Source organism: Oncorhynchus keta, chromosome 36 (genome assembly GCF_023373465.1).
Source record: "Oncorhynchus keta strain PuntledgeMale-10-30-2019 chromosome 36, Oket_V2, whole genome shotgun sequence".
Classification (NCBI taxonomy): Eukaryota; Metazoa; Chordata; class Actinopteri; order Salmoniformes; family Salmonidae; genus Oncorhynchus; species Oncorhynchus keta.
In genome coordinates this window covers 20,401,853-20,428,409 of record NC_068456.1, presented here as the reverse complement: position 1 = coordinate 20,428,409, position 26,557 = coordinate 20,401,853, and the positions used below count along the sequence as shown (strand labels likewise).

General features: G+C 43.2%; 1 protein-coding gene across 2 annotated transcripts in view; it reads right to left on the bottom strand.

The window, feature by feature from the left end:
- Positions 1–1,145: 1,145 nt before the first annotated feature.
- LOC118369778 (muscarinic acetylcholine receptor M3-like) overlaps positions 1,146–26,557 on the bottom strand; it is a 110,002-nt gene continuing 84,590 nt past the window's right edge. The window contains exons 1-2 of one of the 2 annotated variants that reach the window (XM_035754469.2): positions 23,403–23,528; positions 1,146–7,243 (exon numbers count right to left, since the gene is read on the bottom strand). In XM_035754469.2, the coding sequence (XP_035610362.1) occupies positions 5,353–7,243; positions 23,403–23,434 (1,923 nt within the window). In that variant the 5' untranslated portion in view covers positions 23,435–23,528 and the 3' untranslated portion in view covers positions 1,146–5,352. Of the gene's footprint in view, positions 7,244–23,402; positions 23,529–26,557 lie in introns of those variants that run through there. The other variant, XM_035754470.2, reaches the window with a different exon arrangement.

The following is a 26,557-nucleotide window of genomic DNA, read 5'->3' as shown; positions in this document are numbered from 1 at the left end:
CATGTAACAGTTTAATGTGTTTATACTTATGGAACAGCAGTGGGCTCTACCTCAGCCTCTTCCAGAGCGGTCTGGATCTCACTGCTCTGTCTACACAGTTTTATTTGCTTTCTCCAGCTCACGGATGCTCTTGCCAGTCTCTCCGATCTGTTCAGTCAAGTCAGCGATCTCCTCTGCACACACAAACACAACATTGGTTTATAATAAGGGTATTTTCAGGAGACATACATGGTTGATACACAGTATTGTTGTAGTTTGCTCATGTTGCAGATTTTTTTTTCTTCTCCCTTTTCAGGGTCTCCAGCTGATCCTCCTCATAGGAGTTCTTCATCTTGAAGAGCTGAGTGTTGAGAGATCAATAATCCTTCTGAGCTTCTTCCAGCTCAGCTTGGCACTCCTCAACATTTTGCTACCACTCTGCCAGATCTTATCAAAGTTTCTCTGCTTCTTGTCCAGGTTGGCGGACATGGCGTTGGCCCTCTGCACATCAATCATGAGGTCCTCCACCTCTCCCTGCAGCCTCTGCTTGGTCTTCCCCAGAGAGGCCCACTTTGAGTTCACTGCCTCAACAGTTTCCTCAGCCTCCTGCAGACGATTATGGTGGAAGCGTTCACAAAAGATTTGCCCTACGGAGGAGCATGCATGGTTGCCATGAAGACCAATGAAGAATTTCAACATAACAAAATGCAATGCAAGGATGTTCAGAAGCAAAACACATTATGCATACTTATTAAACTACATCTAACTGTTTGTTGAGTGTTAGGCCTATGGAAAGTGTTACATTTTGACAACGTGGAAAGTGTTCCTGTCTGAAAGTGAATATGTTAGCTGCTTCTCCCACTTACGTGCTGATGCATATTGTTACTGGAGACATTATTGTTGACAATCTACAGTGTATTAACTGGTATGCTCCTATTAATCTGCTAAGACATTAAGAGATACTTGTTCCCGAAATAAATCCATCATCATCTGTTTAAAGTGGTCGTTATACTGTAAATTGTACAGTAGGCCTACGGTGCTGCATTGATGTCTTCTTCATTATTGTGTGATTGCAAATTTCACTTAGATACTTGAGGAATACAATGATTTCATAAAAATTCAAATGAAAATGTTTTTTGAGCTGTAAATATGATACACACCATATCTGTCAATAAAAATATTTTTTGTTTATTCACTTATAACATGGGTACGATTAGCATACTTGAAATGTAACAAAAAACAATAAAAGTTATAGTTTGCTATTAATTTGATCTTACTTCAGGTACTGTAGTTCACATCCCAAACAAACACCTCACTTTATCAGGAGTATAGTAACACTGTATCACATATTGAAAGTATAAGAAATATCCATTGGCAGTTCAGACACTGAATAATTTCTCTCATTTTTCATCTTTATCTGGCTTACATACCCCACTGGGTAACACTTTATAATAATGTTCCTGTCTGAACATTATTATAAAGTGTTACCCCACACGGTAGCATTCTGACATTTTTCTCAATATCACATAGTCATCACTCAACATGCCTGTGGTACATGTATGTTATTTGCTTTCACTATCCATTTACAAACCTAAGTGTAATACATACACTTAAACAGCAAAATCCATACACAAAAAGAAGCCGGGTTGTTAATATTTTCCTTTTAGAACGGTATTCATCCGGTTCAGGCCTGAAGCATGGTGCATCACATTGTATGACAATACATTTCAAAATTGAGCTATTCCATTGTTTTAGCACTGGGTATTATTAAAAACATGTAGACAATGGAAATCACTGGCTTTGTGACGTAAGATGAAAAGAGCACCACTTTTCAGCTCCATATGCCATATGTAGCAGGGCTAAGCTGGTCTAACCATCCATATGCCATATGTAGCAGGGCTAAGCTGGTCTAACCATCCATATGCCATATGTAGCAGGGCTAAGCTGGTCTAACCATCCATATGCCATATGTAGCAGGGCTAAGCTGGTCTAACCATCCATATGCCATATGTAGCAGGGCTAAGCTGGTCTAACCATCCATATGCCATATGTAGCAGGCCTAAGCTAGTCTAACCATCCATATGCCATATGTAGCAGGCCTAAGCTAGTCTAACCATCCATATGCCATATGTAGCAGGGCTAAGCTGGTCTAACCATCCATATGCCATATGTAGCAGGGCTAAGCTGGTCTAACCATCCATATGCCATATGTAGCAGGGCTAAGCTGGTCTAACCATCCATATGCCATATGTAGCAGGCCTAAGCTAGTCTAACCATCCATATGCCATATGTAGCAGGGCTAAGCTGGTCTAACCATCCATATGCCATATGTAGCAGGGCGGCTAAGCTGGTCTAACCATCCATATGCCATATGTAGCAGGCCTAAGCTAGTCTAACCATCCATATGCCATATGTAGCAGGGCTAAGCTGGTCTAACCATCCATATGCCATATGTAGCAGGGCTAAGCTGGTCTAACCATCCATATGCCATATGTAGCAGGCCTAAGCTGGTCTAACCATCCATATGCCATATGTAGCAGGGCTAAGCTGGTCTAACCATCCATATGCCATATGTAGCAGGGCTAAGCTGGTCTAACCATCCATATGCCATATGTAGCAGGGCTAAGCTGGTCTAACCATCCATATGCCATATGTAGCAGGGCTAAGCTGGTCTAACCATCCATATGCCATATGTAGTAGGGCTAAGCTGGTCTAACCATCCATATGCCATATGTAGCAGGGCTAAGCTGGTCTAACCATCCATATGCCATATGTAGCAGGCCTAAGCTGGTTTAACCATCCATATGCCATATGTAGCAGGCCTAAGCTAGTCTAACCATCCATATGCCATATGTAGCAGGGCTAAGCTGGTCTAACCATCCATATGCCATATGTAGCAGGGCTAAGCTGGTCTAACCATCCATATGCCATATGTAGCAGGCCTAAGCTGGTCTAACCATCCATATGCCATATGTAGCAGGGCTAAGCTGGTCTAACCATCCATATGCCATATGTAGCAGGGCTAAGCTATTCTAACCATCCATATGCCATATGTAGCAGGGCTAAGCTGGTCTAACCATCCATATGCCATATGTAGCAGGGCTAAGCTGGTCTAACCATCCATATGCCTTATGTAGCAGGGCTAAGCTGGTCTAACCATCCATATGCCATATGTAGCACGGCTAAGCTGGTCTAACCATCCATATGCCATATGTAGCAGGGCTAAGCTGGTCTAACCATCCATATGCCATATGTAGCAGGCCTAAGCTCATCTAACCATCCATATGCCATATGTAGCAGGGCTAAGCTGGTCTAACCATCCATATGCCATATGTAGCAGGCCTAAGCTGGTCTAACCATCCATATGCCATATGTAGCAGGGCTAAGCTGGTCTAACCATCCATATGCCATGTGTAGCAGGGCTAAGCTGGTCTAACCATCCGTATGCCATATGTAGCAGGCCTAAGCTAGTCTAACCATCCATATGCCATATGTAGCAGGGCTAAGCTGGTCTAACTATCCATATGCCATATGTAGCAGGCCTAAGCTAGTCTAACCATCCATATGCCATATGTAGCAGGCCTAAGCTGGTCTAACCATCCATATGCCATATGTAGCAGGGCTAAACTGGTCTAACCATTTTCTTTTAAGTTTCTTACCTATTCTCAGCTATGGGAGAATCTCTGTTGGATTTCCTAGATTCCTCTCTTCTGTCCTCTCCTCACCTCCTTTAGAAAAACTCATAGAGAATTGAGGCGAGGAGGCAAGATGAGAATATGGAAAACATGACGCTGATATGAAATTAAATGAGACTCTCCTCTCTCTAATGCATCATCATGCAAATTATGTATACAGAGGTGGAATCCCAAAATACCAGTGTGTTAAACATAAGTGTTAAACATGTAGCGAGTTGAACTAGACATTTTATAGATGAAAGGATAAGTAACACATCCTTTATTAAATGTGTGCTTTTCTACTCTGAGAAAACAACTGCTGTTTCAAAGGGTGTGTGGCAGATTTCAAAACTCTTCCGTGTAAGGATGCAGCTGAGCATCCTCTGAATTGAAACTCTCCTACCACTTTTCGGTTTCCGTGTCACCGAGGAGAGGAGGGCGGAGGACTGGAGGACAGACTTTGATCCAAAACGGAATCTCCCACTGTCTTATGGACCCACAACAGCATTTCCCTGATGGAAGTAAGCTGGAAGTTACTAGAGTGTAGAATTATATTCATCCAGCAGATGCTGCTCTGGCACTGCTAAATCCTCTAGGAGCTAGAGACTTCATCTAGAGACCAAAGACCAATATTTTACTTAGGGAATTACATTTGGACAGCCAGTGAGAAGAAATGGAGAAACCTTTTCAAATATTATTTCAAATATAATCAAAACATTACAATTCATAATGACCAATCTCTTTAGCGTACAATTAATCATTAGGTATCAAGTTAGAAATATCATATTACCATTACTCAAAAACCTTGGGTACATTAACAACAATTGAATAAATTGATGCACTTACTGTCTCCAGCATGTAAACCACAACTCATTTTCAACACAATACCAGCTCACTGAGGTACTCAGAAATATTTTCAGACTGGCTCACAATCTATAGACGAAAATCTATAGACCAATTTATTACACAAAAATAACCATCAACTTTGAAACACCGGTTGTCACAAATAGGACACCGTTTTGTTTTAAATTCTCTCATTTTATAAGACACAAGAAAGCTATAACCAAGTTGAAGGCAATGTACAGAAGTCAAGAGTAAAAAAGAACAAAAACATCAAGCTCAGCCAAAAGGGAGCTCAAAATCAATACGATGCAGTCTATTGACACACAATGTTTTGGACTTGTCTTTCAATGCGATATAACAGATGTACAGTTTACTTAGAAAACCCCAACTGCTCTGTACGATACAGCTCTACCACTGAGAAGAAAATGGTAAGAAATGGAAAACCCCAAATCCATAACACATATTATATCATATTATCTCCGTAGGTATCAATTGCACTTTGAATTGTCCCCTCATTGCATTTTAAGCCCTTGTTCTATTGGTTTTCACTGTCAGTCCTTTCAGCTGCACTTCTCTGAAATGCTGAGAACTGGAACAATCTAGAGGAAGCTATCACCACGGGAGCTCTCTTGAAGAAACAGAGGAATATGTCACTGTGGAGGTCGTGGCTCCACAGAGAACATCAGACACCACAGCAACAATATGGCCGCCTCCCTGGGAATCTCTGTGCAGTTAAAAACCACAGACAGAACCTTTAGGATGCCTCATCCATCCACTGTCCTGTTAGATCCCAGACTCATCATCATTAACATCATTATCATCATCATCACCAGATGCCCACTGGGTCTATATCCCGCTACGTTGAGTCTTTAGGAATTCTCCTGTGGAACACTACGGACTGCCGTTCCTGGAACTGCTGCTTCCTCCGCCGCTTGCGCTGGTCCCAGCGACAGAGCAGTATCATCTTGAAGGTGGTGCGGAAGGTCTTGTTGCACAGGGCATAGCACATGGGGTTGACGGTACTGTTGACGTAGCACAGCCAGTATCCCAGTGCCCACAGAGCCTCGGGGATGCAGCCATTACAGAAGGTGTTGACTAGCACCATGATGTTGTAGGGTGTCCATGTGATGATGAAGGCAAACAGGATGGCGCTGAGGGTCTGTGCTGCCTTCTTCTCCTTCACCAGAGACATGCGCTTGCGCTTGGTGATCTGCGTCCTTGCCCTGGAGGCGAATCTCTTGGCTAGAGCTGCGTCTTTGAAGGAGATGGGCGCCGAGGGTGATTTGGTGGTGGTGGCAGAGGAGCCAGAGAGTGGCCCCACTCTGGTGGCCTGGAGGGCAGGCATGGACTGGACTTTGGATATCCGGGAGGGGAAGCGTTGGTGGTAGCTTCTGTTGTCTGTGTTGGCCCCATCAGGGGTGGTAGTAGTGGTGGTGGTAGAGAGGCCATCCCGGCTGTCCTCCTCCCCCCTTAGGGGGTCCTCTTCTGAGGCTAGGTCCAGGTCCTCGCAGGAGGTGAGGTGGGAGTTGACGGCTGCCTTCATCCCCGGCAGGTTGAGGACTATGGAGAAGATGGCGTGGTCCTGAGGCATCATCCCTCTACCGTTTCCCTCCTCGTCCTCAGACGAGCCTGAGTGGTCCACTGACAGCCTGGCATTGTTGTTGTTCCAGCTGTCGCTGCTGCTGTGGTCAGCGTCCCCTTCCCCAGGCCTGGTGCTGCCAGGCCTCCAGGAGCGCATCATGGGCCAGCAGTGGAAGCGTGCGGCCAGCGCCCGGCCAGGGCTCTTTCTCTGGGAGGACTGGGTCAGCTCGTAGCTACTGCAGCTCCTGGCACTACCAGCCTGGTGGTGGACGAAGTGAGCCCTCTCCCCTCCCCTGCCTCGGCTCCCTGAGCCCTGCAGGCCAGCCAGCTCCTGCGCGCGGTTCTGTGTCTCCCTGTAGATACGCCAGTAGAGCACACTCATAATAGTGACAGGCAGGTAGAAGGCAGCCATGGCCGTGCAGAATGTAATGATAGGCTCTGAGAGGAACTGGATGTAGCACTTATCAGGGGGCACTGTGCGCTCCCCCACAAAGTACTGCCAGAACAGGATGGCTGGGGCCCAAAGGACCAGGGACACGAACCAGGCCAGGCCAATCATCAGGACAGCCCGCCGTGTGGTCCGCTTGGCGCGGTAGGTGAGGGGCCGGGTGATGGAGAAGTAACGGTCAAAGCTGATGACCAGCAGGTTCATGACGGATGCGTTACTGGCCACATAGTCAATAGCCAGCCACAGGTCACAGGCCCAGTTGCCCAGGGCCCACTGGCCCATGATGATGTAGGTGGTGTAAAGGTTCATGGAGATGACCCCGATGATGAGGTCAGCCACAGCCAAGCTGAGCAGGAAGTAGTTGTTGACAGTCTTGAGCTGGCGGTTGACCTTGAAGGATACCACCACCAGGATGTTGCCAATGATGGTGACCAGGGACAGGAGGCCAGTGAGGAAGACAATGAGGACCACCTGCCACACTGTGTGACCCCCCAGAGGGTCGTAGGTCAGAGAGGTCACCGTCTCATTGAGCGAGCCTGTGAGGTTGAAGAGGCCACTGAGGAAGGAGTCCTTGTCATCCGGGCTGGTTAGCTCTGGCCAGGGGTCCCTGTGGAGAGTGTTGGTGTCTGGGTAGATGATGCCCATTCCTGGGGAGCTGATGGTCAGGTAGAGGCCAGGGTCTGTGCTGTTGGAGCTCATCATGAAGTCCTGGCATATTCTGGGGAGAACACAGAGAGAGAGATAGATTACTACAATATACTGAGAACAGTACAATATACAGCAGGTGAGGCTAACAGAACAGTTTTTCACATTTACTGTAGGTGGAATGGCTGTTTTCTAGACAAACGAGATTGTTTGTAAACAATTTCTAGTCATACATTTTGTGTTTAACCTTTGCAATTTTTTCCCCAGTTACGCTACACAAGCAATTTAGCTTTTGAAGATTAAAGTCACGTGAAGTTTTTTGTAGGAGTGTCCATTACAAAAACAGTCCTCTGATCTTGCAAATTGCCAGAACAGTAGCGCAGCCGAACATGCCATCATGTGATACATCCACAGCCTCAATCTGATTGCAAGGAGCATCTTTAAAAACACAATTACAGTAACGCTGTAAACAACACCAAGGCTTGGACACATCTCCTGTCAGACTGTGACTTAGCATACAGGTGGTAGCCTTTATTTCAATTCAGCTCCTGTGTCTCAGTAAAATACATCACAGTCCTTTCCGACCACCATTCATGGCCTGTCTGTTAATCTCACTGATAGGATAGAGAACAGAACATTACAGGCTCTCTCGCCCAAGGACAGCCACGGCCAGTGAGTGTTGGAAGAGGTACCTCCCCTGCCCAGAATAACACAAATATGTGCACACAAATACACACACCAACGCGCACACATAATACAGATAAACACTACAGAATTATAGAGGGAAATATTGAAACTATATTTCAAGAGATATGAAAAGATGATTCTAACTTGACCTTTCCAGGGATAATGAAAAAACAAAACAATTTTAAGTCAACTCAAATTTTATTTGTCACATGCACCGAACACAACAGGTGTAGACAAATGTAAGTAAATGTAAGTAAATGCTTACTTATAAGCCCTTAACAAACAATGCAGTTTAAAGAAAAATACCTTCAAAAAAACTAAAAATAAAGTAACAAATAATTAAAGAGCAGCAGTAAAATAACAATAGCAAGGCTATATACCTGTACAGAGTCAATGTGCTGGGGCACCATTTAGTCGAGGTAGTTGAGGTAATATATACATGTAGGTAGAGTTATTAAAGTGAATTATGTATAGATAATAACAGAGAGTAACAGCAGGGTAAAAGGGGGGGGGGGGGACAATGCAAGTAGTCTGGGTAGCCATTTGATTAGATGTTCAGTAGTCTGTAGCTCAGTTGGTAGAGCATGGCGCTTGTAACGCCAGGGTAGTGGGTTCGATTCCCGGGACCACCCATACGTAGAATGTATGCTATCATGACTGTAAGTCGCTTTAGATAAAAGCGTCTGCTAAATGGCATATTTTTTTTATTTTTTTATGGATTGGGGGTAGCTGTTAAGGTGCTTCTACACCTGCATTGCTTGCTGTTTGGGGTTTTAGGCTGGGTTTCTGTACAGCACTTTGAGATATCAGCTGATGTACGAAGGGCTATATAAATACATTTGATTTGATTTGATTTGAAAGATTCCTCTTGGGCTTAGACTTGGAGCTCCGGTACAATTTGCCGTGCGGTAGCAGAGAGAGCAGTCTATAACTAGGGTGGCTGGAGACTTTGACAATTTTTAGGGTCTTCCTCTGACACCGCCTGGTATAGAGGTCCTGGATGGCAGGAAGTTTGGCCCCAGTGATGTACTGGGCCGTATGCACTACCCTTTGTAGTGTCTTGCGGTCGGATGCCGAGCAGTTGCTATACCAGGCAGTGATGCAACCAGTCAGGATGCTCTCGATGGTGCAGCTATAGAAACTTTTGAGGATCTGAGGACAAAATCTTGAAACAAATCTTTTCACTCTCCTGAGGGGGAATAGGTTTAGTCTTGACCTCTTCACGACTGTCTTGGTGTGCTTGAACCATGTTAGTTTGTTGGTGATGTGGACACCAAGGAACTTGAGGCTCTCAACCTGCTCCTCTACAGCCTTGTCGATGAGAATGGAGGCATGATCGGTCTTCCTTTCCTGTAGTCCACAATCATATCCTTAGTCTTGATCACGTTGAGGGAGAGGTTGTTGTCCTGGCACCACACGGCTAGGTCTCTGACCTTCTCCTTATAGGCTGTCTCATCGTTGTTGGTTATCAGTCCTACCACTGTTGTGTCATCGGCAAACTTAATGATGGTGTTGGAGTCGTGCCTGGCCGTGCAGTCATGAGTGAACAGGGAGTACAGGAGGGGATTGAGCACACACCACTAAGGGGCCTCCATGTTAAGGATCAGCATGGCGGATGTGTTGTTACATACCCTTACCACCAGAGGGCGGCCCGTCAGGAAGTCCAGGATCCAGATGCAGTGGGAAATGTTGAGTCCCAGGGTCCTTAGCTAATTGATGAGCTTTGAGGGCACTATGGTGTTAAACGCTGAGCTGTAGTCAATGAATAGCATTCTCACATAGGTGTTGCTTTCGTCCAGGTGTGAAAGGGCAGTGTGGAATGCAATAGAGATTGCATCATCTGTGGATCTGTTGGGGCGGTATGCAAATTGGAGTAGGTCTAAGGTTTCTGGGATAATGGTGTTGATGTGGGCCATGACAAGCCTTTCAAAGCACTTCATGTCTACAGACGTGAGTGCTACGGGTCAGTAGTAATTTAGCAGGTTACCTTAGTGTTCTTGGGCACATGGTCTATGGTGGTCTGCTTGAAACATGTTGGTATTAGACTCAGACAGGGAGATGTTGAAAATGTCAGTGAAGACACTTGCCAGTTGGTCAGCGCATGCTCAGAGTACACGTCCTGGTAATCCATCTGGCCCTGTGGCCTTGTGAATGTTGACCTGTTTAAAGGTCTTACTCACATTGGCTGCGGAGAGCGTGATCACACAGTCTTCCGGAACAGCTGGTGCTCTCATGCATGTTTGTGCTACTTGCCTCGAAGCGAGCAGAGAAGTAAATTAGCTCGTCTGGTAGGCTCGTGTCACTGGGCAGCTCTCGGCTGTGCTTCCCTTTGTCGTCTGTAATAGTTTGCAAGCCCTGCCACATCTGACGAGCTGGTGTAGTACAATTCGATCTTAGTCCTGTATTGAAGCTTTGCCTGTTTGATGGTTCGTCGGAGGGCATAGCGGGATTTCTTCTAAGCTTCCGGGTTAGAGTCCCGCTTCTTGAAAGCGGCAGCTCTACCCTTTAGCTCCGTGAGCATGTTGCCTGTAATCCATGGCTTCTGGTTGGGGTATGTACATACAGTCACTGTGGGGACAACGTCATCAATGCACTTTTTTTTTTACCTTTATTTAACCAGGCAAGTCAGTTAGAAAACATATTCTTATTTTCAATGACAGTCTGGGAACAGTGGGTTAACTGCCTGTTCAGGGGCAGAACGACAGATTTGTACCTTGTCAGCTTGGGGGTTTGAACTCGCAACCTTCCGGTTACTAGTCCAACACTCTAACCACTAGGCTACGCTGCCGCCCCACTTCGTGCACTTATTGATGAAGTCAGTGACTAATGTGGTATACTCCTCAATGCCATCAGAAGAATCCCGGAACATATTCCAGTCTGTGCTAAACAGTCTTGCAGTTTAGCATCTGCTTCATCTGACCACTTTTTTATTGAGTCACTGATGCTTCCTGCTTTAATTTTTGCTTGTAAGCAAGAATCAGGAGGATAGATTTATAGACAGATTTGCCAAATGGAGGGCGAGGGAGAGCTCTGTGTGTGGAGTGAAGGTGGTCTAGTTTCTTCCCCCCTTTTCCCCATTTAACATGCTGATAGAGATGATGTAAAACGGATTTAAGTTTCCCTGCATTAAAGTTCTCGGCCACTAGGAGCGCCGCCTCTGGATGAGCGTTTTCCTGTTTGCTTATGGCCGTATACAGCTAATTAGTGTAGTCTTTGTGCCAGCATCGGTCTGTGGGGGTATGTACGCAAAAATACAGATGAAAACTCTCTAGGTAGATAGTGTGGTTATAGCTTATCATGAGATACTCTACCTCAGGCGAGCAAAACCTTGAGACTTCCTTAGATATCGTGCACCAGTTGTTGTTTACAAATATACATAGACCGCCACCCCATGTCTTACCAGAGGCTGCTGTTCTATCCTGCCGATGCAGTGTGTAACCCGCCAGCTGTATGTTATTCATGTCGTCGTTCAGCCACAACTCTGTAAAATATTAGTTTTTAATGTTTTGTTGGTAGGATATACATGCTTTCAGCTCGTCCAATTTATTTTCCAGCGACTGTACGTTGGCCAGTAGTTTGGATGGCAAGGGCAGATTAGCCACTCGTCGACGGATCCTCACAAGGCACCTCGATCTCTTTCCACGATATCTTTTCCGTCTCTTTCTCCTGTGAACAATAGAGATGAGGGCACGTTCGGGTGTCTGGAGTAAATCCCTCTCGTCCGACTCATTAAAGAGAAATTCTTCGTCCAGTTCAAGGTGAGAAATCACTGTTCTGATTTCCAGAAGCTCTTTTCGGTCATTAGAGACAGTGGCAGCAACATTATATACAAAATATGTTTTAAAAAATGCAAAAAAACTAACAAAATAGCATGGTAGGTTAAGAGCCCATGAAACGGCAGCCATTCTCTCCGGCGCCATCTTACTATATTTAGAGCAAAATGGAGCCCCCAGCCTCCAAACTAAAGTTGACTACAACAAACGTTTTGCCTGCTGTCATTTTTGGAAAGAAAGTGAGCTGAGACAAGTGTGCTGGAGGGGAGAGAGGAGAAGAGCAGAGAAGAGGCTAACAACGCCACAGAAGACAACGCCAAGGACTGAATCCGAGTGAGAATGAAGTTATAAGCTAACTAGAGCACTCTGCACTCCATCACATTATGTGCTCACACTCACACAACAATGTCTACATCTGGATCTCTTGGGCAAACCAAGTACGGGCTTGAAGAGGGGAAAACGGATGGAGGGAGCATTCCCACTCCCAGTTCTTTGGCTCTGAATCTCCCTGTCTCGCTGTCTGAAAGCTCAGAGAGCAGTTTGTTTTCCCCAGGATGTTGCTAATTAGTTATTGGATTCTGCTGCTGTGATGGCCCACTGGATATGAAACCATTGAGGAGAGTTCTTCCTTTGGCAGGCAGACAACCTGATGAATGCAATTTCATTAAGAAATGGTCCAATTATATTTTCTGGGTGATTGATGAAAATAGTTCACATGTTTAAATATAAACTATTTTCATGCCATACTAAAATGGTACCCATTACAATTCTAAATCTCAGTTTGAGTTTGTTAAATTCTGTATATAACCTTATCTGATGTTTCTGTTGAAGGCTTTGTTGGCCTCAGCTGCTACCCTGGGCCAGACTAGGTGTGGGACACCAGAGTTGACCTGGCACCAGTGGGCACACCTGCCACCCTCAGCCACATCCCCCTAGAGCACCTCGTTTGATGCCTCACACCTGTGCCCTGACAGTACCCCCACCGCCCCACAATGCACTGCTGCTTTACCCCATGTGCCCCAAGCTGCACTCAGCCATCTGTGGCAAGGGAAAGAAGAGTAACATGTTCAGAAACACACACACACACACACACACACACACAAATGTAGGCACCCACTGGGCTCACACTGGTTGAATCAACATTGTTTCTATGTCATTTCAAAAAAATTACATTGAACCAACGTAAAATAGATGTTTGTGCCCAGTGGGCCTACATTGAAACAGATTTGAAAAGAAACCATACCTGCCCCCCACTCTTACACCCACACACTCACGTCACACACACTCTCTCATTCACACACACACCAAGATCCTCCTCTTTATGTTAAAAAAACAAAGAAAGCCTTCACAACGCACATAATTCTTTATGAACTAAATTCCACTGAATATAAAGGTGTCACTAATGAGGGCTAAACATCTTTAAATTGGCAAAATACCTGAAAGCGAAAATGCGTCTCTGTAAGGATTACTGATTGAACATAAGGAAATGTGCTTTCATCGTCAACTTCTCATTAAAGAGAGAGAGAGAGGATTATGACTCCCTGGGGCTACTGTACCAGGCCCACAGGATGTGGTTATTCTAAGTCCAGAGGGAATAAGCCAAAATGCCAGAATACCAGGTTACTCCTAGTTTAACCTGACACGTGACAACCACCACACCAAAGAATTACCCCATGGGGTCAGAGATACAGGACCTCACATTCCAAAATTTGAATAAAGTGCGATTCAACACAGGGACACTCAATAACAGTGATGAGAAACACTGTCGTCTCTCTGTCACACAACAAATCTTTACTCAACAAAATGGCTGGGGAGAGGAGAATACAGTATTTTCCACTGAAATGTACTTTATCGAGCATTTGGCAGACAAGCACTAGAGGCAAACAATTACCTTGTTTTCTGTCATGGCCAGTTAGAATTCTGCTATATCTCAGCTGTGGTGAAGTGCTCAACCAGGATGGCTATTTTTGACTCATTAAAGGGGCAATATGCAGTTCTGCACACCCCACCACTGTTTTTGGTGAATAGCTGAGGGATGGGACTGGAGAAATGTAACCACTGTCAAATTCATAGACAGAGCTATGGATACAAGATCTGACCATCCATGAGATCAAAATGATAGTTTTACAATTTTTTGATGCTATACAGTGTGGAGTAAAACAAGCTTATGTTTTGGGGTTCTGTTGGAGAACAACAGTTGAACTAAGCTCATGAGGCATTTGTAAGTTATATTTAAGCAATAAGGCCCAAGGAGGTGTGGTATATGGCCAATATACTATGGCTAAGGGCTGTTCTTAGGCACGATGTAAAGCTGAGTGCCTGGACACAGCCCTTAGCCATGGTATATTGGCCATATACCAGAAACCCCAGAGGTGCCTTATTGCTATTATAAACTGGTTACCAATGTAATTAGTGCAGTTCAAATAAATGTTTTGTCATATTTGTGGTATACGGTCTGATATACCATGGCTGTCAACCAATCAGCATTCAGGGCTCAAACCACAAAGTTTATAATCTTCAATAAACAATGGGCATTATTTTAAAGTCCAAAATTGATGTACCAATTGGAGATTGCCCCTTTAAATACATAGGCCTAGCTTCGAGCTGCTTTATAAAAACTGACTCCAGGTCTTTTTGGAGACATAGGTGATCGATACTCGTTTCCCCCGTCCTTAAACGACCTGTTCTTTGAAATTTTGAAGCATTTATCAATGCATGGTGAGACACATCAATCCCATACTGTATGTCAAAAGCCAGGAATCCATCTTGACGGCCGAATGGACAAATCTGGACCATTTCATCAACACAGTAAAAGAAATCTGCAGAAATAGGAAAAAAATAAAAGAGATATGATAATGACTAAATCACTTTGGGGGGGATTCACCTTGCACCACCAATGCATAACACCTGCGTGCATGGGTGATTTACAGCAGCCCCTTTTAATATTTTTTGCTAAATGAATATAAGGGAAACACTGTTACAGTGTGCTGCAGAGAGAAATTATGGCACCATTTTAAACCATGAACCGGACATACAATTGCACTAAAGTACACAGTTTATTTAATAAACCTTGATTGAAATTGCCTTGAATTTCAACCATGACTATACCATGCCCACATATGCACATACAACACCAATTACTGGATGGTCTAGAAAGTGTGAGCCATGGTAATGCAAAACTGAGTGGGCAGTGTGAATCCTGCCAGTGTGAATAAGCACTAATGGTGATCTGAGAAAATGTGCACTGGATTATGTTTATAAAATCCCTTCAGTCCCAATGAATGAACTACCAATGAATTATGGAGCACATAATATATATTTACCAGCATGGCATTGATCATGGGAGCTTGGCTTTACACAGAACCAATGGCCAGACTGATACACACCTAAACTGGAGCATGTAGAATTACAAGACAAACATAATTGTTTTTTCCTGCCAAAATGAATAGTAAATTCAGTAAGTGGGATATATTGGAGGGTGAAACGAGATCTTGTGAGCAGATTGTGGTCACTGTGTCTGCTGTGGGGTCATCGAACCTGTTTTATTGAACAATAAGTCTGATCCTGTCTAACAAACACAATACCATGGAATGACCCACATTTCTTATAAATTGGATGTTTCAATCCTTATGAGGCAATGCTTTGACTTCATTGACTGAATAGATATCATTTATATTTATATCCAATACTGTGTCACGCCCTGGTCGTAGTATTTTGTGTTTTTCTTCATGTATTTGGTCAGGCCAGGGTGTGACATGGGTTTTTGTATATGGTGTGTAGATAGTGGGATTGTAGCTTAGTGGGGTGTTCTAGGTTAGTCTATGGCTGTCTGAAGTGGTTCTCAATCAGAGGCAGGTGTTTATCGTTGTCTCTGATTGGGAACCATATTTAGGCAGCCATATTCTTTGGTTGTATTGTGGGTGATTGTCCTGAGTGTCTTGATGTCCTTGTGCTGTGTGAGTTGACACAAGTATAGGCTGTTTTCGGTTTTTGTTTCGCTTTTGTAGTGTTTCTGTTTATTCGTGTTTACGTTGTTTGATTAAACATGGATCGCAATATACACGCTGCAGTTTGGTCCGACTCTCCTTCACCATATGAAAACCGTGACATACTGTCTATTATACTGAAATTGCGATTTGAGCATAGAACATATTCGTTCTTGGAACAGTCAACACATTCACTGAGATTATCTGTTAAATTGGCTGATTAACAATATATTCAAAACATACTGTATACAAAGGTATTTGCGTTCGTAAGACTAAACACACCTTTTCCCAAAATACGATAGGATGACTTTATCTGTGCTGTTTCTTGTGATAAACCCAAGCAGAATACGTTTATTTTAGGAGAATCCAGAAGTCTACAGTTCCAGTTTAGCATCAGGGCAGGTCTTTAAGGAAACACCAACATAAAGTGTCTTAATAGGGTGTTGGGCCACAACGAGAAGACAGAACAGCTTCAATGCACCTTGGCATAGATTCTACAAGTGTCTGTAACTGGAGAAATTCCATAATTGGGTGTTTTGTTCACGATGGTGGAAAACGCTGTCTTAGGCGCCGCTCCGGAATCTCCCATAAGTGTTCAGTTGGGTTGAGATCTGGTGACTGAGACACACACACACACACACACCCTTTAGACCCCTCTTTCAAAGTCACTGAGATCTCTTCTTCAAGCCATAGGTGCCAACATTTCATACACGACCCTAAACATGGGATGCTAATTGCTTAAATAACTCAGAAACCACACCTGTGTGGAAGTACCTACTTTCAATATACTTTGTATCCCTCATTGACTTAAATGTTCCCATTATTTTGGCAGTTACCTATACCCTTGCAGGTCCTTGATACCAAGAAACAGTCCACTATAAAGTCTGGCTAACTTTGCTTGTGCTCTTTTATTATGATAGGCAGTAAGGAAAGGACTTTTTATTGTGGCATCTTTAGTAGAGACTCAAAGTACTACAACAATGTCTCCCTCTGGAATGCTTACATTGGAATCATTACTTATAAACAGGAACATTTGAGTCGACTAGAGCTCAATGAGAAGAAAAAACGAAAAGGATGTTGTCCCATTTCTAGCAGCTGCCAAAGGATCATGGGATTTTCACAGTTCCTGACAGCCTCCCTAAAGAGTCTGGTGGAATCCACAAAGCCTCCCGCTCCAGGCTCAGTCAGGGATCTATCAAACACAAGGCTAGGACCTTCACTCTGACAGTACAGCACACATAGTCTTCGAGACCAGACCTTAAAGGGATCATCATTTATCTACTACCATAATAATAATAATATATGCCATTTAGCAGACGCTTTTATCCAAAGCGACTTACAGTCATGTGTGCATACATTCTACGTATGGGTGGTCCCGGGGATTGAACCCACTACCCTGGCGTTACAAGCGCCATGCTCTACCAACTGAGCTACAGAAGGACCACACTACCACAGAGTCAGATGAACTCATGGATGTAATTTTTATGTCTCTGTATCCAAAATGAAGGAAGTTAGAGGTAGTTTTGCGAGCCATAGGTCTATGGGTATCTGATAGGTCTATGGGTCTATAGCATGTTAGCCGATACCCGTATACTTCCAGTCATTGCGCTAACGATAGTTAGCAATTGCGCTAGTGCTAGTTAGCAACTTCCTTCAGACTGCACACAGAGACAAAAATTGTATCCACGAGTTAATCTGACTCGGGGAAGATAAAGGTCCTCATTGTCCAAATGGCGAAGTATCCCTTTAAGCTTGCTATCTAAGTATGGAGGGGAGGAAAAAACAACTATTAATTATATCAATCAATATTATGTCCCTATAAGAAAACCCTTTGAAGAACCCTTGATGGTTCCAGGTAGAACCTTTTGGTTCCAAGTTGAACAGTTATGGGTTCCATGTAAAACCCATTCCACAGAGGGTTCTACATAGAACCAAAAAGAGTTCTCCTATGGGGACAACCGAATAACCCTTTTGAGTGTAAAGTATAGTATGGTCTATCTAGATTATAGCCTACCTCTTGATGCGTGTTCTAACTCATTTCTGAAATGCTCTCTGTGCACTATCAATTACTAAAGATAATCATTTGTTAAGATATTATCTCAAAGTGTACAGTCATACCCCTCTCACAATAAAGCGTGAGATTCTATACACGTTTCAATTCCAACTATACACTATCACGATCCATCCTTAAAAGGCAGTGTGGCCAGTCGCCTATTGAACAGGCACTCGAAGGAGGGGAAAAAACACACTCCCTCCAATGTAAACACCCCTTAGCACAGGGAAAGGTTTCTTTAAATATGAGCATGGAATTTGCTCGAGAAACTCACGAGTGATCACCTCCTTGAACAGAGAGTGTAACTCATCTCAACAACACCTTGTTGTGTTTATGTGCAAAGAGAGGTACGGATCCCTCTTTAGGGGCTAGGACAGCCACCCCTTTTCTCTGTGATGGGATGGACACCATGTCTACAAGTGCTTTCCTGTATACTTTATCTCTCTCCCCCATCTCTCCCTCTACACGCACCATTGTTCACCCTCGCTCAAACACAGCAGAGTACACAGAGAGAGTCCTGGCAAAAATAATTCATCTATCATAGCTCGATTGACCAGAGGGAATAGTCCGTGGCAACTTGGCTGGAGTAAGGCTCATACAGAAGGTTAAGAGATGGCTATTGGACTACAATAGTTGTTGTTTTTAGGACTTACTGTATGGGGATCTATTTTAGGCTGATGCTAAAGGTAGACTCAGCGAGATGACGTTGCAACAAACATTTAGATGAGTGTGACGCAACACTTTTCCCTCACACAGTCACATGGAGTATCTGCGCATGTGCACGGGTGCGCTTCACGCTGCCACAATGTGGTAGATAAGGGATCAAAACAGCAGAGAAGTTTAGCCTCGTCTTCGGATATTTTAGACCCGCCAAAAGATGGCCTTCGCTGTAAGGAAGTTGGTTATGACATACATTTTGCCAGAGGAGGTGCACAGTAGCCTAATTAATCAGTATCCACCTTTGGGAGCAGCAAAACTGTTTACATATATTTTTTCCAGATTCAATGAATTTATTTGACCACTTTCCTCTGTTGGCCGTGGAGCTAAATCCGTTACTGATATTTGCCTGTTTGTTTACGTTTACAATTATTTACAAAATAGGACAAATATAAGCAACCCCCAAATATGAATAAATATTATTATTAATATTATTGTATGTGGCAAAGTCCCTATACAGGCCATATGAGCAGCTAAAAGGTAGGCTAATCTTATTTGGTAGACAATGTCCATGGCTTGGACATGCAATGCAATTTGAAATGCGAATTCAATGTGTAGGATAATATTTCCATGTTGAAGCCAGTTACTTTTTTTAGACCAAAAAAATGGATAAAGGCTTTTTATAACTTGGCCTATTATAGGGTTAAATGTATAGTATATAATAATCTTCAACGGAATGGACAAACCAGATTCAGTGGGTTTTGACACTCTTATGTAGGTGTCATACCGAGGAAATAAAATATCACAATATGTCACAACGTGTCTAAATAAGTGTCATAACAGTGTTATGACAATGTTATGAGAGGTTATGATGAGTTATGTCAGCTGTTATAACAGGGTTATGCTTAAAATAAGTGTGAACCTAAACTTTAAAGTCGTAAAATGTAACTAAGATACATTTTCTCATCTACACACACACTGCTGCAGTTGGCCAGGGTGTATCCTGTTGTATCATCTCAGTCACTGCTTCCTCCTGAACAGCCAAATATAGCCCTATATGATTACCTTCTGTAAAGGTGCCTGCTGGTCACATCTGTCTACCCATGAATCAATCTCTTATTTTCAGTTGACCTTTTCATAATGAGCATGGCCCCAATTTTATCACCATGCCACACAAAAAGTATGCTTCTAGTAGTGATGGGGGGGAAAAAAATCTATATCGTATTGTATCGTTTTGACAAAATCGCAATATTATTTTTGCGCTAATTGGCTGTACCTGCACCAAAACTCCAGTATTTTCCTTCATAGCTTGTTCTCCATCTTCTTTTTAAATAGGGAGCAAATTTGTTTCAACACTTTTATTTCCATGACTGATCAAAACTCATTTTCTCATGGGTCTCTTGTCCCTCTGCAGTAGACATATGGTGAGCAATATGTTTGGAACATCGAAACGCAATAAAATCACTGTATCGAATCAAAATACACATGTATCTATATGTATCTATATGTATTTTGATTCGATACTGTGACTTTATTGCGATTCGATGTTCCAAACATATTGTGAGAATCGCATTACATATCACATCGGCCCCTAAGTATCGTGATAGTATCGTATCATGAGGTCCAAGCTTATAATAGTCTATACCCTCCACCTGCACACACACAATCATGCATGCAGTGTACCAGACGGTCTGTCGCATTCCAATCCTATTCACACATGCCAAGTATACAAAGGAACCACTTGGGACCACTTGGGAAGAGTACTAACTCTGAGGTACAATTATGTCCAGATGTAACAGACTATGTATTGGACACTCAGTAAGGCCTCATAGTAGAAAAAAAACAGGTGAAAGACTTGGCTTGCAGGATCCCTGCATTTTACTGTGAATCACAGAGCGAGACAGCTTAGTGTCCTTGAATTACTTGCTTCTCTCTTACTTTGAGTACATAGTCAACACTGCTGCTTTCACTTTTGTTTGTTTGTTTACCTCTTACAATATTAATATGTGCTCTTTAGATGTTTTGATACGGGTGTGATCTTATTTATAGTAGCTGTTCTTTAATTTAATGTTCAAAACAAATAAAGTATGAATGCATGCAGTGACACCATGAGCTCACACAGAAGTCACAGATTGCTAAGAGGCTTTGAAGGAAACAGCATAAGAGGCTATACATTACAAAATCACTAAAAACAAAGGATTAGAAGCCAAATAGAAAGGTCTGTGGGTGAGAGAGAACATTTCTTATAGATTACCACCCAGGGTAAAGAATTATTTGAAAATTCTATTTCATGCCTTTCTCCAAACCTACAGTTGAAACCCGAACAAAAGCGTTAAAATGTATACACATCCAATTGCCTAGCAGTCCTACAGCACAGCAAGTTGTTTTATCACTTACAACTGTATGTTTCATTGGGTGCTCACAAGCTAATGGGCCTTGAATGCCAATGGGGACAGGCGAGTGATAGATTAACCATGCTTACCGATTGCTACCCTGCCAGAGCTGCCAGACACAGTGTTGCGTGTTCTGTCTGTCACTGTTCCCGACAGCGATAGGGGAATAGCCAGTAGAGAGTCTCTTGTTAGTTAGCATCAGGAACAAGGCCTGAGCTCATTTTCCATTTAGCAACTCTCATTACTAGCGTACAGAACAATAAGAGTTTGTTGGTGCCTTGGTGTGCGGGGAGTATAAGTGGTGGAATAGAGACCGTACGGTCCTGCTATGAAGACATTACGAGGATGGAGAGTAATGACTCCTCTTGACTGTTGCCACAGCATGGCGCCATGATGAGAGGGAAAAGTCTTCATCTCTACTGGGTCAGTGGTACTGCTAATATACAATATGAGTAGTAGCCTAATACATAGCCACATAGTGTGAGGAGAACCACACAGCAGACCAGAACCCAGAGACATGTTCTGTAAGTGTTACATCTATGTATTTTCATCTTGGTGCTTATAGTAACGTAGTGTCTGGTCAGAGGTACTGTACGTAAAATGAGGCGGCTCTCACGCCATCTACAAAAACATACAGTTTAGCCAGGAAGCCCGCAGGCTGAGCTTGTAGTCATAACTTTTTAACACCCTTTATGTATTTAACACTGTGTCATATGTGTTACACTCACCACTGTGACAATTTTCTAAGGGTTAAATACCATTTAAGAATTGCTGTAGGCTACAACACCACAACCACATAGCCAGTGGCCCGCCAGACCCCTCATACTGTACCCAATGTGTATTTGTCCCTTCACGGTAGTTGATCCAAAAGCGTAAAAGTTGGTCTCCAACCCTAGTAAAATAAATGACTTGTATGCCCCCAGCAGTCTGGCACAGGTTGAAGGTTCTCTGGATGTCTGCCCTAAACCACTTCCCTCTTTATCAACAGCACCGTTTTCTCCTTAAGAGCCCCTCTTGAGTCAATGTTATCAGACGTCACAACCGATCAAGGTGGCCCTTAAACTTATTTAAACAGCCTTCAGAGTGAGTGTATTACTCAATGACGAGATCAGTAGGTAAACATGGTAGACTGTAAAAGACTGTAAATGCTCAGGCTGTTTGGCAATCCCTGCAGCACCAAGGAGTCGAGAGCAGTAGCCATTTGGTACCTCCTCCCAAAATAAAAATAAAAATCTGATTATGACTTATCTTTTACTTCTCCGTGTTTATCTCCGTCTCATACATTATGTACTGATAAGTGTCTGGAGAGTGTGGGAGAAACACTAAATCCCCTGGCGGGAAGACCAAAACCATTATACGGTTATTCTCTGCTTCCCCACCCATGTCCCAGAGTGACCTCCGCCTGGAATGAAAGTTCCTTGCACCAATTCGTCATCCATGACCACACTGATATGATCTCCTAGTGGACACACAGACTGTGAAATATGAGTGTTTAAGATGAGCTCTACTCCACAGTATTTGTATTGGGTTCATTTATTCCAAATACTTGTTTTGTGAAGTGTTTGTACAGATATTGGACACGCCCAAGAACCAACACTATGATGTACTGAGGGCAACAACAATCCTTTGTATATCTTCTAATCTAGCTCCAATGTCAACAGGGGCGTGGAAAGCTCCAAGATGTTAGTGAATCAAGTGTGACGAATCATTTCTCACACAAACAGGAGGACACGAAGCATGATGATGGCATATCAAGTCTTGCATGGAGGTCGTAATTGGTATAAACACAGCAACTTAAAATAAGCAACAAACAATAACATTTTGGTCATGAGGCCGACAATTACTCAGAGTCCCTATAATTAGACTTTTGCTTTGATGAAACTCGTCATACCAAATCAAAGACAGAAGTGTTTCAACACAACAATCGTCAAGATAAGAGTTAAATTGGTGTTGTGGCAAATTGATTCAACCTCCAGGATCTTTGATCAGATTACCAAGGCAGCAGATTGCTTCCAGTTATTTGGGATATATCTTCAGAGAAAATAAGGTTACCTAGGAAAATAACACTACTTTGCTGCTTGAATAACATCAATAAATAAACATAAGATTTAATTGTGATAATTTTGTAGACAAAAAAATAAATATATAATTGCACACTTCATGTGTTTTGGATTTTCTTTATCTATCATAATTCCTCTAATTCATCACCACACACACACACACTGTTTCTTTAAATGATTTCTAAAGTCACTGATAATAAGTTCTACTTCTCTCCTCAGGTCTATCCCAAAGGCACATAAAAACATCTGAGTTAAAACAAGTCAATTAGTTTCCCCTGCTTTGGACCAAACTGCTGGGGTGGCAAACAACACGAGGGCTAGTGGTCTCTCAGAGAAACCAAATACACAGGAAAACATCATTCTTTTCTTCCTGAACTCTTTAGTACGCAGATCACTTCAAAGGTCCGTCTAGGTATTTGTTTAAATGGGCAAACAATTCAGCAATTATTGCAGTTTAAAAAAATAACAATGATGCCTTTTTACCTGGGGGCATTTAAATTATTAGAAAATACTGGAATTTCTATGTAGCACATTATCATAACTAGGTTAAATGACATCAGTGCTTTCAAATAATGTCCCCATTCACCTTCATGAATACTGCCCTTGTACCTTCTGTTTCTTACCCAACTGACATCAACGTGCTAAAGCTAAACATCTGGGCGGACAGAGGTAGAAGTCACATTTAATCCAGCATCACCAGCGAGTCCGGGAAACACACTTGACAAATAAAATGTGTATAACCATGGAACTGACACATATCAATGAGCAGCCAGCATATGTTTTTCTTGATGTGTGCACAGCGGCGACAGTGCTAGCGAGATTACATTATTCTAAACAGAGCTCAAGGTATTTAGTTAATCAGTAACCCCTTTACAGTGGCCATTGAAACACTCAGCTGATCTAAGAAGAGACATGGCTATTCACTTGACCTTAGGTGTTTTATGTACTTAGAATTTATTTTAAACCCACATCCGGGATCTGTCAGAAAAGTACATAAATGTCCCCTCCCCTGTTTGCATAGTTTATGTGATATATTTCAATGATTTGTTGTGACTGCCACTCTGAATGAGGTAAATGTTAATTAGCTGTGAGTTGTTTAGCTAGAAATATGACCAGGCCAATGGTGACAATGGTGTGGGTAGCAAGTTCCACAATGCATATCACAATCATCATCTCGCTGAGTTTAGAAAAGGAACATTTATGGAAAACTTCAAGGTCGTCAACTTGTCACAACAGTCTCCCTTCAATTTCAAGCATTATAGTAAAAAAAGCAGGTGAGATGCTTGTTTTGATCCTCTCTTCTCTTGAATTAAAATTAGACAATAGCTGTAGGCTTTCTGAGTTTTGAAGTTCTGAGTTGTAAAGTTCCTTCACCTTATGTCAAATCAACCTTTACATTTCAGAGAGAATCTGACACACTTCCATTGCACCTGTCCCAGAACTAACTGGGAGGAACCTGTGTTTCCTCTCAAGTCCGTTGTGGATGAGGAGCAGGTTCATCGGAAAGGTCCTGTCAATCATGTCAGGGTCCTCTGTAAAAAGCACCAATCTGTATCGATCTGTCAGGTAAACAATCCAGTGCTGAGACTAGTGAGTGAACACCGAGCAAACATCAGACATTACTACTCTGAGTTTTTCCTCCTTCTTTGTCTTTTCATTTCCTGGGAGGGACTAGATGCAATACCCAATGAATCCCAGGAGAGATAAAACCATAAATACTTCAGTCATTGTGTTTTTTATGTAATGCCCACAATGTACTCTAATAGACACCATCTCCAAGGGTCCGCAAGGGCCACCATAATGGCTCATGGAAGGAGATGTTACATTCAAGTGGATTCCATTTCAAAGTTACCAGTCATACACGTTTCATACCCAACTTCCCTATTCTATCAGGGCTGTCTAATAACCACCCTAAATGATGGAAATGACTATGTAAAAGAAGCTGTTTTAGATTCATGGCATCATGAGCATTCTTGATCTTTGTCCCCTTCAGAAATATGATTCTCTTTTGGACTGCTCGGTGACCTAACTTCTTGCGGACACAGGATCTGCTAGGTGATCATGAAAAATGTCCAAGGTCATAACTAGGACTGCATAATATGCACCTCCTGTTTTTGAAATACTGAAAGCACAACATAAATGTATCAAGAATCACCCAATTCACTTCAACAGCTGCTCAAAATCAACAGCATAGGGTAAATCAAGTCAAATTAAGAATGCATATGTTTTATCACCATATCTCCTAGCTAGGCAGATCATGTCTGGTGTGTCTACTGAGGCCAGCTTTATGAAGGTGACCTTACCCTCCATGTTCTTTACACTTAATAGCTTTCAGACTCATTGCTCATCCCTCAGATGGAACCTAATATTTATAACAGCCAGACAGTCAGGAAGAGTGACAGCGTGACACCAAGGTTGTCCTCAGTACTATAAAAAGCCCAGAGAAACAGCAGTTGGGGAATGTAAACTAAACACCCTCCCCAAATGATAAACCCTGCTACGTCCAGATACATTGTATATACAAAGCTGTGAGAGAACACTACTATCCCTCTTTATCGGTCTTGTCCTGACGGGTTGTTTAAGGAGTGAGGTAAGGAGGACAGTCATAATATTGGAGTACTGAGGAGCCAATGGACAACAAATAAAGAATGTGGTACAGTGAGGGGGCAGATTGAACTGGGCATAACCTACAGCTGTGGTACAGAGAGGGGACAGATTGAACTGGGCATAACCTACAGCTGTGGTACAGTGAGGGGACAGATTGAACTGGGCATAACCTACATCTGTGGTACAGAGAGGGGACATATTGAACTGGGCATAACCTACAGCTGTGGTACAGAGAGGGGACAGATTGAACTGGGCATAACCTACAGCTGTGGTACAGTGAGGGGACAGATTGAACTGGGCATAACCTACAGCTGTGGTACAGAGAGGGGACAGATTGAACTGGGCATAACCTACAGCTGTGGTACAGAGAGGGGACAGATTGAACTGGGCATAACCTACAGCTGTGGTACAGAGAGGGGACAGATTGAACTGGGCATAACCTACAGCTGTGGTACAGAGAGGGGACAGATTGAACTGGGCATAACCTACAGCTGTGGTACAGTGAGGGGACAGATTGAACTGGGCATAACCTACAGCTGTGGTACAGAGAGGGGACAGATTGAACTGGGCATAACCTACAGCTGTGGTACAGAGAGGGGACAGATTGAACTGGGCATAACCTACAGCTGTGGTACAGTGAGGGGACATATTGAACTGGGCATAACCTACAGCTGTGGTACAGAGAGGGGACAGATTGAACTGGGCATAACCTACAGCTGTGGTACAGAGAGGGGACAGATTGAACTGGGCATAACCTACAGCTGTGGTACAGTGAGGGGACAGATTGAACTGGGCATAACCTACAGCTGTGGTACAGTGAGGGGACAGATTGAACTGGGCATAACCTACAGCTGTGGTACAGAGAGGGGACAGATTGAACTGGGCATAACCTACAGCTGTGGTACAGTGAGGGGACATATTGAACTGGGCATAACCTACAGCTGTGGTACAGTGAGGGGGCAGATTGAACTGGGCATAACCTACAGCTGTGGTACAGAGAGGGGACAGATTGAACTGGGCATAACCTACAGCTGTGGTACAGAGAGGGGACATATTGAACTGGGCATAACCTACAGCTGTGGTACAGTGAGGGGACAGATTGAACTGGGCATAACCTACAGCTGTGGTACAGAGAGGGGACATATTGAACTGGGCATAACCTACAGCTGTG